The sequence below is a fragment of the Symphalangus syndactylus genome, chromosome 19 (genome assembly GCF_028878055.3).
Source record: "Symphalangus syndactylus isolate Jambi chromosome 19, NHGRI_mSymSyn1-v2.1_pri, whole genome shotgun sequence".
Lineage (NCBI taxonomy): Eukaryota > Metazoa > Chordata > Mammalia > Primates > Hylobatidae > Symphalangus > Symphalangus syndactylus.
In genome coordinates, this window is record NC_072434.2 from 71,533,883 (window position 1) to 71,547,636 (window position 13,754).

Sequence of the window (13,754 nt, forward strand, 5' to 3'; positions counted from 1 at the left end):
CAGTGGGCTCCGGGACAGGATGGAGAGGCCTGGGTGGTGTCCATAAGGCTGCCTGGCCAGCAGCGGCACCCAGCACCACTGTCTGTCAGATCCCTGGCTGGAACTCTTGTGGCCCTCTTAAGGGTATTTGCTGTTGTTTAGCGAACTCTGCAGCACTCAGATCTGAAGCCATCACCCTGCAGAGTAAACAAACAAACAACAGCAGGGGCAGAAGCCAGGCCAGCCAGGGCTCTCACAGTCTCTTCCTCTTGAACAAGCCAAACAAGTCAAGCAGCAGCATGCGGCGGGGGGAAGGGAGAGGAGAAGAATAGCCAGCATTTGCTTCCCCAGGAACCACGACCATAACTAACTGCTGGGAGAGGAGGAATTTTCTTTTTTTTTTTTTTTTTTTTTGAGACGGAGTCTTGCTCTATTGCCCAGGCTAGAGTGCAGTGGCACAATCTTATCTTGGCTCACTGCAAGCTCCGCCTCCTGGGTTCATGCCATTCTCCTGCCTCAGCGGGAGAGGAGGAATTTTCTAAGGGAAACTGGAATGTGGTTTGTGTGTCCCAAGTCTGAGAGCCGGCTGAGAACTAGAGCCCTCCCTGTGAAGACAGTGGGGATCACTGGATTGCAAATGACTTTAATCCCCAAGTAAAGCTGGCTCTGAAGCTGGCCACACATACTTATTCTTTTGTACTTATTCTTTTGTACCTACTTTGATTTTTACTGTATTGTGATGACTGACTCCCCGTGCTCACCCATTCACACTGAGACATGGGGCATGAGAACATGGCAAATCATGGCTTGATTTTCCCAGAGTCTGTGTCTTCGTATCCTTAACATCTAGTGAAGGGCTGGACACTGCACAACAAAAAAATATTTGTTACTATAGGCTTTGACAGTTACTCATAAGGACAAAACACTGAGCCATAGGCTAGAAGTTAGATTCTGAATGCATTAACTCCTGACACTCCAAGTGGGCCTTTTTACAGAGGAAAAAAAGAGGCCCAGAGGTTAAAAGTGGCAGAACGAGGATTTGGAACAAGACAGTCTGGTCTTACAGTCTACACTAAGGGGACCAAACCAAGGGCTGGCAAACTATGATGGTCCAAGGGCCAAATCTGGCCCACTGCATTTTTGTAAGTTTTACTGGAGCACAGCCACTCTCGTTCATGTATGTAGCAGGCTAAGACTGTTTTTGCACTGAAACGCCAGAGCCGGGGAGCTGCAGCAAACTATATATACAAAGGCACAAGGATTTCTTAACTGGTCCTGGACAGAAAAGGGTTGCCAAGCCCTGTTCTAAAGCACTGCACAGTTGACATCATAGCAAACCAACATGACAGTAACAGCCACAAATGTCAATTCCACAGGCTACTGGAACCAGGAGTATTCTCCGAATAACTATTTAGCTGCCACCAGTTCAGGAGTTCCTTTAACGCCACCCCTGGACCTTCCCTGTGTGTTCTTAGATGCACCATTCTAACTCCAGAAAAGCAGTAACAGTCAGTCTTGTTTAAGTGACACAAAATCAAACTGCTCCCACATTCACACTGTCAGGGCCACTCAGGAAACCTCATGCAGCCAGAGCTTGGTCTTGTGGACTGAAGTATCAGCAACAGCGAAGATCTGGCCAGAAGAGGGGAGTTGAAAGCTTCAGGAGAATTGAACATCATTCTTACCCGAGCTAAGGAAGAAAGTAAGAAAGTCCTAGATTAAACCACAGGGGCAAACTAACCCCATGTCCTTTTACGGCATAAGGAAGCAGCCTGGGATGAGGAAGGAAGGCAGCAGAAAGAAGAGAAGGGACACGTGGAGAGGTGGCACCTTTCTCTATTCCTCAGACTTTCAAGTGGGGGGAAAAAAGACAAAATACTCAATGCTAACAGTTCTCTGTTTTATTGCAATACAGCAAAGTCTGGTTAATATTAAGTGATACCAACATAAAATATTGGTGAGGAGTCTTTTGTGACATTTTTTACTATCCCACCTTAAATATTTCTGTGCAAAAGAATCCACATCATTGTTTGGTAGCAGAGGGTCTCTTATAAAGTTCCCTAAGACACTGAGGGCATAAAACCAAACAAAATAAAATAAGGAGTGATAGGCGAAAGCAGTATCTTTCCCTCCATACACGTCAGCATTATATTCTAACCAAAAAATGATCACACCAGGCCATGCAAAACTGTACAATATTACGAGAAAAACCCTAAAAAAATTTATAAAATGAATGATATTATACTGTCAAATAAAAAGGCAAGTCATTTTGTTTTCATGAGATTTCAAGGTTGATTTGAGTCAGCTTCCCCCAGAACTGCATGGTGTCCTGTGTGGGGAGGGCCCAGCGTGCTGCCAGTGCTGGGGGGCGGGGCTTGCACTCCTTATCTAGCAGAAGTGCACAGAGAACTCGACTTGAGTAACAAAGTCATAAGGAAAGAGGTTTTAAAATGGGCTCCATGAAATGCAGCTCATCTAGTTCAGGGCTGGGCCAGAGAGAGGGGGAAGTGGAGTGCCCAATTCATTCCCTGTTGTGCTCACCAGACACGGGCTACGGCAAAGTCTGCTCTGAGCACCCCTCTGTCTAGATTGGATGGGGAGCCTTAGGCTTGGCAAGGCCCACCTGCTGGGAGACTGCAGTGGTTGTGATCCCTGCCAAAGGCGGCAAATGGCCCTGCTGCGTCTGTGGTTTTGACCTCTGCTCACCCCTGCTCTGGCTTTTCCTTAATGATACCTGAGATGCCACATAAATGTAACCAGTCTTTCTTAGAAATAGATGTGGCCACTAAGTAACAAAATGACATAATTCTAACCTATGGAAGGAAAGACAGGCTAAGAGCCAGCCAGGAATGATAGATTGTTGCTGTAAACACCACAGGAATTTCAGATTCTCCCCTGAAGTGTGGGTACAATAATTGGCTGGAAAACCAAATAGGTGGGCTCCTTTTAGTTGTATCTCATAGCCTTAAAGCTGTGCTCCCTAGGAAATAACAGAAATCACTAAGTGTGTTGGGGGTGTGTATAAATACATATATAATAACAAAAAATGTAAGATCTACTTTAGCAATCATTTGACAAGGAGCAAGACTTTTGTTTTTGGCAAAAAGAAATAATATATATGAATGTAATTTTAAATACCCAAAGCACAAAACATGATTAGTCAGAATTCGAGGGTAGATAACTTGGCTGGACATAGATAGCACCAAATACTAATGCAGATAGACTATCCCAGAAATGCCTCTGAATGTATTTTTTCTATTGAGAAACAAGTTTCTGCTGCCATATACATTTTTAAAATGTCCTGCATGAAAACAAAAGATAACTTCAGATAGTAATAAAATACTTTATCTGTGAGCTTTGCTACTGACTCCTCTGGTAATTATGTTTTCTTTCCCTGGAACCCACTCCCTGTCTTTTCACATCATTCTTCTCAGAAGCTTCTGGAGGTAACAGGCTTCATATTTAAGGGTGGGATAAACCCAGTAGGATGACCATTATTTTGGGAAAACCCTCCCCAAAACTATTACCCCTGGCAGTGTTTCTCCCCTAAAGCCCTGCTTTTAGAATCTACACGCATTCGGGACTGCTCTATTATGACTGATGAGATTACTTGCCATTGCAGTGGAAAACTCAAAGAGTGCCATGGTGCAATCCATGAGGTGAATATGGACAAGCCGCCCAGTTAGCCTGGCAACCAAGACAAGCCTCAGTAGCTCTCTCTCATCTGCCCTGTTGGGAGGCTGAAGAGTATGACCCATTGCAGTGGAGCCTAGACTTTAGGCAGGGTTATATTTTGATCCTAAAAGCATCCTTTGGAAAATAAGCACCTATAGGCAACAAAAATTCACAATTACTTGTCAAAGCTACAAACTAATGGCTTACGTCAAGTCCTGTTAATCTCGTCAAGTCCTGTTAATCTCGGCTTGGGATGGCCTCCTCCTTGCCTGAGAAGAGAAGGGAGAGAGGAGAGGCAAGGGGAAAGGGAAGAGGAGGATGGGGAGGGTGGGGAGAGTGGGGAGAGTGAGGAGGGGAGGGTGGGGAGGGTGGGGAGAGTGAGGAGGAGAGGAGGGGAGGGTGGGGAGAGTGAGGAGGAGAGGAGGGGAGGGTGGGGAGAGTGAGGAGGAGAGGAGGGGAGGGTGGGGAGAGTGAGGAGGAGAGGAGGGGAGAGTGAGGAGGAGAGGAGGGGAGGGTGGGGAGAGTGAGGAGGAGAGGAGGGGAGGGTGGGGAGAGTGAGGAGAGGAGGGGAGGGTGGGGAGAGTGAGGAGAGGAGGGGAGGGCGGACAGAAGGGGTGCGAGCTGGTCACAAGCACCAGGCAGGGGCCGGCTGGCTGACTCCCTTCTCTCATGTGGAGTGCTGAGGACAAGGATCTACCAAGTCATATGACAATGATCCAACTAAAGGGCCGACCCTTGGTATTCAGGTGACAAAAGTGTTTTTATACTTCATTCTAAAAGCAGAAAGATTTGGGAGATTAGAACTGTGCTGTGAATTACACCCATCCAAGATAAAATATAATCAAATCTGAGCCGGCACCAAACTCAGAATGTTTAAATATCAAAGCTGTTATATGAAAATTCCCGATTATAGGCGCTTACAATGGAATCCCCAGCAGGATCCTTTCTTCCCTCACTGCATCTCAGAACCTTCTCCACACAGCAGCATCATCTGGAAACAGCCTCAGCTCCCTGCACATGCCGCAGGCCAGCACGGGCTGCTGCCAGTGACACAGAGGTGGAGTCACAGACAGCAGCAGTGAAATGATGGCCTTAAACACTGCAACTCAGGTTAGCAACTGCAGGAAAACTTTCTTCATTTTCACTGAATTTTAAAGAGAGAATCCTGTCTCTATTTCTCAGAGAAACTTAGGTGAAAAGTAAAAGAGAGGCAAAATCTCTTTCCTTCATGAGATACTTTTATTTTTATCTCTTTCTCTACTCATGTGCTTTGATTCTGTAGAAATAGATCCGTCTGATTCTGCATCTCATTTCCTTATGGCAACTACAACAGGAGGAATCCAGCTGGAAATGCCACTAACCCCACAATCCAGCACCTGAGAGAGGAAGCCAGTCCGAGCGCTGTGCTGGGCTCACTCTGGCCTGCGCACTGGGGTTGTCACATCCATTTTCCACTGGCTATGGGGAATAATATTTGGTTAAGGCTGTTCAAGCCCCTGCTTTTGAGGTTTTACATTATTTGGTAATGAAAGCCTTTTTTTCTTCCTTCCCCAGGCTTATCTGAAGAAGCTCACGCCCACTGTCAACAAAACAGACTCCTCCTTGGGAAGTGTCTCCAGCCCTGGGACAGACACCTCACTGTGACTTAGGGAGGGACAGGATTAGCCCAGGAATAAAAGCATTTTTAGAAATCATTTTCTGCACCTTCAGAAGCTACAACACTCCTTGTACCCTTTCAGCCGGAAGGGATCAGAGGTGACAGAATCGTGTATTTCTACATTTATCTGCGGAAGATAAAATACAATAAAAAGTGAGAAGTGTTCAAATTCCACCACTAGGAAACGAAACATCTTGGGTAGAGATGAGTTTGCCTTTTGCTGCTGCTGCTGAAGTGGCTTCAAATGTTAAAGCTTGGTGCCCAGGGCACACCCCAAACCAGCAAAACCAGGGTCTGCAAATGTTTTCTAAAGCTCCCCAGGTGACAAGAGCCTATAACCAGTTTGAGGACAGGGCAATAAAGGGAACTCTGATTTCTCTCGCTCTCCCTCTAAAAATGTGAGCTTGAGGCCTTTCTACCCTTTACATTACTTAGCTGGGAAACAGACGAGAAACAACATATTTAAATTAAATCATCTCTCTTATATATGCATCCATCTTTTGTTGAATACAAGAGGCTCCTTTTAAATATATACACTCAGTACTTCTACATTTATGTATTCATTTAAACTCTGTACTGTAGTAAAATATGCGTTGTTTTAATTCATAAGGATTTCCTGGCAACAATCAGGTTGATACTCACTGTGGTTGCTGATTAAGAGCTTAGTGAGCCACTCCAGGGACGGATTCTCCCTTCTGGATGCGGAGAATCCCATGAGCTATTTTAGGACTATAATGAGACTCTACTGTGAAAGCAAAATCTGTCTAATCTTATTCTTATCACTTACATTTGTGTAATCTGTCTATTTAAGCTACCTTTGGGAGTAGGGGTAAAATGTTACTGAAAGCAACTCTAAGTGCATGGAATGAAATCAACATTAATCTAAGCTGCTACGGAAAGTCTGTCTTTGTTGTTGCTGTTAGGCTGGGGGCGTGGATCTGAGAGTCGTGTCGTCAGAACTCCTGAATCCTTGTCCTGCTACTGCTGCCAGCCCCTGGTGGCTTTCAGGCCGAGGTGGAGGGAAGAGATGAAAGTGAGAGGAGGCAAGTGGCAGGGAGTGGAGAGCGAGAGGTCCCAGTGCTGAGGCAGCTCACGGGTCCCAGCTCCCGCGGTCAGTGCTCTCCAGGGAGAGGCTCTTGGTCTTTCGGGGTGAAACTGGGCTTGGGGGGCTGCTTAGGTTGGAACTGTTGGAAGCTGTGGAATGCCTCGGAGAGTCAGAGTCCTGTAAGGCCCAAAGTAAAACATTAATGAGAAGCAGGGGGAGAAAGGGAGGCAGAAGGGACTCAGATTACCACCGCCCACTGCAGTCACCCTGACCAAATAACCCCACAGGGCCTCCTCGTTGTCAATATAAAGCCCCTTCTATGAGCTGAGGAAGAGGCATGGAACATACATGCTCCGTCCTTTCTGTAGGCCTTTACAGATGATGGTATTTTCATACAAAAGCCAGAAGTCTGAATGCCTCTGGGAAAACTGCAGTTTGCAACCCGAGTGACTGGCCTAGCTGCCCCCTGGCCAAGAGTGAACGCTGGCCCCTGACCCCGACCCCTGCTGTAGCTGAGGCCAATCCCAAGGTGGTAGGATTGCCTGGGAAGATGCCCTAGTCTTTCTGATACATGACGCCTCCGGAACCCTGCCTACTCACCTCTCCATCAAAGTCCCTCGCTGGGGCATCACTTCCTTGGTCCATGCCTCCGGAGGACAAAGAGCCCTCTGATGGGGAGGGCATGGGCTGCCGCTTGGCACTGTAGCTTCCTCCAGAGAATTCCCTCTTCAATGCGCTGCCATTCTGTGCGGATGACCCTACAGTACATCATGCAGGCAAAATTTTACATATGCAGAGGGGACAATACTCTAGAAAGCATAGACTGTTGAGCTGACAGGCCATCCTTTGCAGGCCCCAGACCCCTCCTCTCCTGAAGCACAGTAAGTCCAACTGTAGTACCTTTGTCCTGAGCTCAACCCCGAATCCAGCAATCTCACTCGCTGTTCCTGTCCACCCCAGCCACGGGGACTCCTGGTGGGCGAGCAGCACTCTCTAGGCTGTGCCATCTGCCCAAATGCCCTGCTTGCTAACAATTCCCTGGAATCCCTTAAGTCTCCACCAGCCCGGTACTGCCTTGCAAGTCTTTCGCAGCCACTGACGGCTCCCAGCCATCTTTCACACATCTCTTTCATGGCATTTAGGAAGTCATGTTATCAACATGTGCCTGCCATTCTCCTAATGGATGAGGTGTCTTTGCCTCTCCAGGGCCTAGCACAGGACATGGCACACGGCAGGCTCAAAACAGAAGCGCTAAATGAGGAAGCTGGGTTGTACCATCCCCAGAGAGAGGCCATGCCACTCAATGAAGACATATCGCTTATCTTCTAGAAAATTTTCATAAAATCACAAAGAAAACATAAAAGTACTTTTACCTCACAGGGCAAAGAGCCTGAGATATAAAATAGAGGTTTTCTTCAAAGCCATTCTATTGTGTTCTCAGAGTTGGGGTAGGTAACAGTGGACCAGCAGCATTCACAGGAAGAAAAAGGAAGACTCAAAACACCCTGGGGAATCTCGGGGCTATTGTCAGTACCTATTTAAAGCTCTTGGCATTCCCTACTATTACAAGGTTTTTGCTTAAACATGCCTTAATTGTGCTGAGTTGCAGTATTAGGATTATTGGTCCAAAAGACTGTGCTGAGGTTTTAGTACAACTCTAAGGTACAGGTTGTGCTTGTTTCAACTTTTTGCTGGTTTAACATGTCTCAATTGTTTTTTACATTAAGAATTCAGTGAAACATGTCAAAAAATGATAGTTTAAAGCAGCACATTTATCTAATGACCACCAAAATACACAAGTGTTCATAAATAAACTGAACAAGAGCCTGCCTGGGCAGACTCTGTCCTTGGTAATCCCCTTTCCACCTCCCTTCCTCAGCTTCTTTGCGAAACCCCTAGGCTGCAGTCATGGGCTCGCTGGCATTTCCTCGACACTGTGACTGACTGACTGCAGATCAGCAACACTGGTGGTATACTGTTTAGCGTATGACGGAGCTTTACAAACACCAATGCCCAGCCCTATCCCAGAACAATTACAGCAGAGTTTCTGATTTAACTTTAAAAGCTCTCCTGTGATTTTTGCACATGGATTTTGTAACCTGAGACTTTGCTGAAGTTGCTTGTCAGCTTAAGGAGATTTTGGACTGAGATGAAGGGGTTTTCTAAATATACAATCATGTCACCTGTAGACAGAGACAATTTGACTTCCTCTCTTCCTATCTGAATACCTTTATTTCTTTCTCTTGTCTGATTGCCCTGGCCAGAACTTCCAATACTATGTTGAATAGGAGTGGTGAGAGAGGGCATCCTTGTCTGGTTGCAGTTTTCAAAGGGAATGCTTCTAGCTTTTGCCCATTCGGTATGATATTGGCTGTGGGTTTGTCATAAATAGCTATTATTTTGACATACGTTCCATCAATACCTAGTTTATTGAGTTTTTAGTATAAAGGGTGTTGAATTTTATCGAAGGCCTTTTCTGCATCTATTGAGATAATCGTGTGGTTTTTGTCACTGGTTCTCTTTATGTGATGGATTACGTTTATTGATTTGCGTATGTGGAACCAGCCTTGCATCTCAGGGATAAGCTGACTTGATCGTGGTGGATAAGCTTTTTGATGTGCTGCTGGAATCAGTTTGCTAGTATTTTATTGAGGATTTTCGCATCAATGTTCATCAAGGATATTGGCCTGAAATTTTCTTTTTTTGTTGCGTCTCTGCCAGGCTTTGGTATCAGGATGATGCTGGCCTCATAAAATGAGTTAGGGAGGATTCCCTCTTTTTCTGTTGTTTGGAATAGCTTCCGAAGGAATGGTACCAGCTCCTCTTTGTATCTCTGGTAGAATTTGGCTGTGAATCTGCCTGGTCCTGGCTTTTTTTGGCTGGTAGGCTATTAATTACTGCCTCAATTTCAGAACTTGTTATTAGTATATTCAGGGATTCGACTTCTTCCTGGTTTAGACGTGGGAAGGTGTATGTGTCCAGGAATTTATCCATTTCTTCTAGGTTTTCTATTTTATTTCTGTAGAGGTGTTTACAGTATTCTCTGATGGTAGTTTCTATTTCTGTGGGATCAGTGGTGATCTCTCCTTTATCATTTTTTTATTGTGTCTATTTGATTCTCCTCTCTTTTCTTATTAGTCTGGCTAGCGGCCTATTTTGTTAATCTTTTCAAAAAACCAGCTCCTGGAATCACTGATTTTTTGAAGGGTTTTTCATGTCTCTATCTCCTTCAGTTCTGCTCTGATCTTAGTTATTTCTTGTCTTCTGCTAGCTTTTGAATGTGTTTGCTCTTGCTTCTCTAGTTCTTTTAATTGCGATGTTAGGGTGTCGAATTTAGATCTTTCCCGCTTTCTCTTGTGGGCATTTAGTGCTATAAATTTCCCTCTAAACACTGCTTTAGCTGTGTCTCAGAGATTCTGGTATGTTGTGTCTTTGTTCTCATTGGTTTTAAAGAATTTATTTATTTCTGCCTTCATTTCATTGTTTACCCAGTAGTCATTCAGGAGCAGGTTGTTTGGTTTCCATGTAGTTGTGTGGTTTTGACTGATTTCTTAATCCTGAGCTCTAATTTGATTGCACTGTGGTCTGAGACACTTATAATTTCCATTCCTTTGCATTTGGTGAGGAAATTTGCATTTTACTTCCAATTATGTGGTCAATTTTAGAATAAGTGTGATGTGGTGCTGAGAAGAATGTATATTCTGTGGATCTGGGGTGGAGAGTTCTGTAGGTGTGTATTAGGTCCGCTTGAATCAGTGTGCAAAAAACACAAGCATTCCTACATATGAATAATAGACAACAGAGAGCCAAATCATGAGTGAACTCCCATTACAATTGCTACAAACAGAATAAAATACCTAGGAATCCAACTTACAAGGGATGTGAAGGACCTCTTCAAGGAGAACTACAAACCACTGCTCAAGGAAATAAGAGAGGACATAAACAAATGGAAAAACATTCCATGCTCATGGATAGGAAGAATCAGTATCATGAAAATGGCCATAATGCCCAAAGTAATTTACAGATTCAATGCTATCCCCATCAAGCTACCAATGACTTTCTTCACGGAATTAGAAAAAACTACTTTAAATTTCATATGGAACCAAAAAATAGCCTGTATAGCCAAGACAATCCTAAGCGAAAAGAACAAAGCTGGAGGCATGATACTACCTGACTTCAAACTATACTACAAGGCTACGGTAAACAAAACAACATGGTACTGGTACCAAAACAGATATATAGACCAATGGAACACAACAGAGGCCTCAGAAGTAATGCCACACATCTACAACCATCTGATCTTTGACAAACCTGACAAAAACAAGCAATGGGGAAAGGATTCCCTATTTATTTATTTATTTATTTATTTATTTATTTATTTTTTTTTTGAGACGGAGTCTCGCTCTTTCACCCAGGCTGGAGTGCAGTGGCGCGATCTCGGCTCACTGCAGGCTCCGCCCCCCGGGGTTCACGCCATTCTCCTGCCTCAGCCTCCCTTGTAGCTGGGACTACAGGTGCCTGTCACCTCGCCCGGCTAATTTTTTGTATTTTTAGTAGAGACGGGGTTTCACCGTGTTAGCCAGGATGGTCTCGATCTCCTGACCTTGTGATCCGCCCGCCTCAGCCTCCCAAAGTGCTGGGATTACAGGCGTGAGCCACCGCGCCCGGCAGGATTCCCTATTTAATAAATGGTGTCAGGAAAACTGGCTAGCCATATGCAGAAAACGGAAATTGGACCCCTTCCTTACACCTTATACAAAAATTAACTCAAGATGGATTAAAGATTTAAACATAAGATCTAAAACCATAAAAATCCTAGAAGAAAACCTAGGCAATACCATTGAGGACACAGGCATGGGCAAAGACTTCATGACTAAAACACCAAAAGCAATGGCAACAAAAGCCAAAATTGGCAAATGGGATCTAATTAAACTAAAGAGCTTCTGCACAGCAAAAGAAACTATCATCAGAGTGAACAGGCAACCTACAGAATGGGAGAAAAGTTTTGCCATCTCTCCGTCTGACAAAGGGCTAATACCCAGAATCTACAAGGAACTTAAACAAATTTACAAGAAAAAAACCCAACCCCAGTGGGTGAAGAATATGAACAGACACTTCTAAAAAGAAGACATTTATGTGGCCAAGAAACATATGAAAAAAAGCTCATCATCACTGGTTATTAGAGAAATGCAAATCAAAACCCCAATGAGATAGCATCTCACGCTAGTTAGAATGGTGATCATTAAAAAACCAGGAAACAACAGATGCTGGAGAGGATGTGGAGAAATAGGAACACTTTTTTTTTTTTTGAGACAGAGCCTTGCTCTGTTGCCCAGGCTGGAGTGCAGTGGCGCGATCTCAGCTCACTGCAAGCTCTGCCTCCCAGGTTCACGCCATTCTCCTGCCGCAGCCTCCCGAGTAGCTGAGACTACAGGCGCCTGCCACCACACCTGGCTAATTTTTTGTACTTTTAGTAGAGACAGGTTTTCACCATCTTAGCAAGGATGATCTCAATCTCCTGACCTTGTGATCCACCCACCTCAGCCTCCCAAAGTGCTGCGATTACAGGCCTGAGCCACCACACCTGGGCCTAGGAACGCTTTTACACTGTTGGTGGGAGTGTAAGTTAGTTCAACCATTGTGGAAGACAGTGTGGCGATTCCTCAAGGATCTAGAACCAGAAATATCATTTGACCCAGCAATCCCAACAAAGGATTATAAATCATTCTACTATAAAGACACATGCACATGTATGTTTACTGCAGCACTATTCACAATAGCAAAGATTTGGAACCAACCCAAATACCCACCAATGATAGACTGGACAAAGAAAATGTGGCACATATACACCATGGAATACTATGCAACCATAAAAAAGGATGAGTTCATGTCCTTTACGGGGACATGGATGAAGCTGGAAACAATCATTCTCAGCAAACCAACACAGGAACAGAAAACCAAACACTGCATGTTCTCATTCACAAGTGGGAGTTGAACAATGAGAACACCCAGACACAGGGAGGGGAACATCACACACCGGGGCCTGTCAGGGGGTGGGGGGTTAGGGGAGGGATAGCATTAGGAGAAATACCTAATGTAGATGACGGGTTGATGGGTGCAGCAAACCACCATGGCACATGTATACCTATGTAACAAACCTGCATGTTCTACACATGTATCCCAGAACTTAAAGTATAATAATAATAATAATAATAATAATAATCTCTCCTGATGATTCCAGAAGGCCCCTCGGGCTGAGAATCACTGACAACCTCACTCCCCAGGAGACACGTTTCCCCTAACACTCCATCCCCACCACTGGGTTTCTCCACATACACTGGTCTTCATTTGTTGACATATTTCTTGGGAAATATACTCTTCACTTTTTTGATGTAGAACATGTGTCTCCTTAGATTACAAGCTAATTGAACGCCATAAAATATTTTTTGAGTTTTCTTCCAATTCCTTGCCTAGTTTAGTGCTCAGTTCAAAAAATGAAAAAGTTACTTTAACATTTTGTTATTCTGCACAGAAAGCCAAACTGCCAGAGACTTCCACTGCTCTGCTTACTAATGGTGTAACCTTAAGCAAGTTATTTTACCTTTCTGAGTTTCCATTTTCTTCACCTTTAAGTAAAAAAATAAATTCTACCTTACAGGACTTTGTGGGAACAACTCACCACTCAATGCATGGAGAGTAACATGCAAGACAGAAGGTGTGTGTGGGCCCACAGTGCGCTTCTGGTCTTTTCACTGCCTCCCTCCTTCCTAGCGATCATTTATAGAGCAGATAACTGAACTGAATCCCACCCCGGTGATTTCCACTATGTTTTTTTCACTTTTAAACTTCAGGAATTTTTCTTTTCAAAGAAAGGTTACACTCAAACACTACAACTTTAAAAAAAAAAAATAAAGGCAGGGCTGTTTTGATTGAACAGCAAAAGGGGCCTGGGGACCCTCTGGCCTGAGACCACGTACTGTACTCAGGGTACAGCCCCTTCCAGAGAGTTTTAAGTGGTGACTCTGGGGGCTGGGCCCTAAATCTCTTGGGGATGAGCCATGTCCAACCTCTGCATGACTTCCAGGAGAGTCTGGGAGGCTCCCAGTGAGCCCCTACTGCTGACTGGAGCGGGTCTCATTCCTCAGGTGAACTAGGAAGGAGGGAAGGAAGCATGGTGAGCACCGTTGTTTCAATCTGACTTTGCATCATGAAATCGTGAGTCTGGCTGTGGAAGATCCTGTGCTTCTTGCTGTAGAGACTGAACATAGTTGGCCTGTTCCTCTCTTGGCTGGCTGTCCTTCTGGAAACATTTTATATGAGCTGGGCTAGTCTTGAAGCCAGCAGGAGGCACTCTAAACACCAGAGGGTCTTTCCTCTTGTATCTTTACTGGACAAGCA

The 13,754-nt window shown here is 44.7% G+C and overlaps 1 protein-coding gene across 20 annotated transcripts in view; it reads right to left on the bottom strand.

Annotated features, from left to right (window-relative positions):
• Positions 1-4,031: 4,031 nt before the first annotated feature.
• Positions 4,032-13,754, bottom strand: part of CDC42BPA (CDC42 binding protein kinase alpha) — a 313,445-nt gene continuing 303,722 nt past the window's right edge. For 19 of the 20 annotated variants that reach the window (XM_055235029.2, XM_055235020.2, XM_055235019.2 and 16 more), the window contains 2 exons: positions 6,957-7,114; positions 4,875-6,533 (listed from right to left, as the gene is read on the bottom strand). In XM_055235029.2, coding sequence (XP_055091004.1) covers positions 6,402-6,533; positions 6,957-7,114 — 290 coding nt within the window. In that variant the 3' untranslated portion in view covers positions 4,875-6,401. Of the gene's footprint in view, positions 4,428-4,874; positions 6,534-6,956; positions 7,115-13,754 lie in introns of those variants that run through there. The other variant, XR_008649731.2, reaches the window with a different exon arrangement.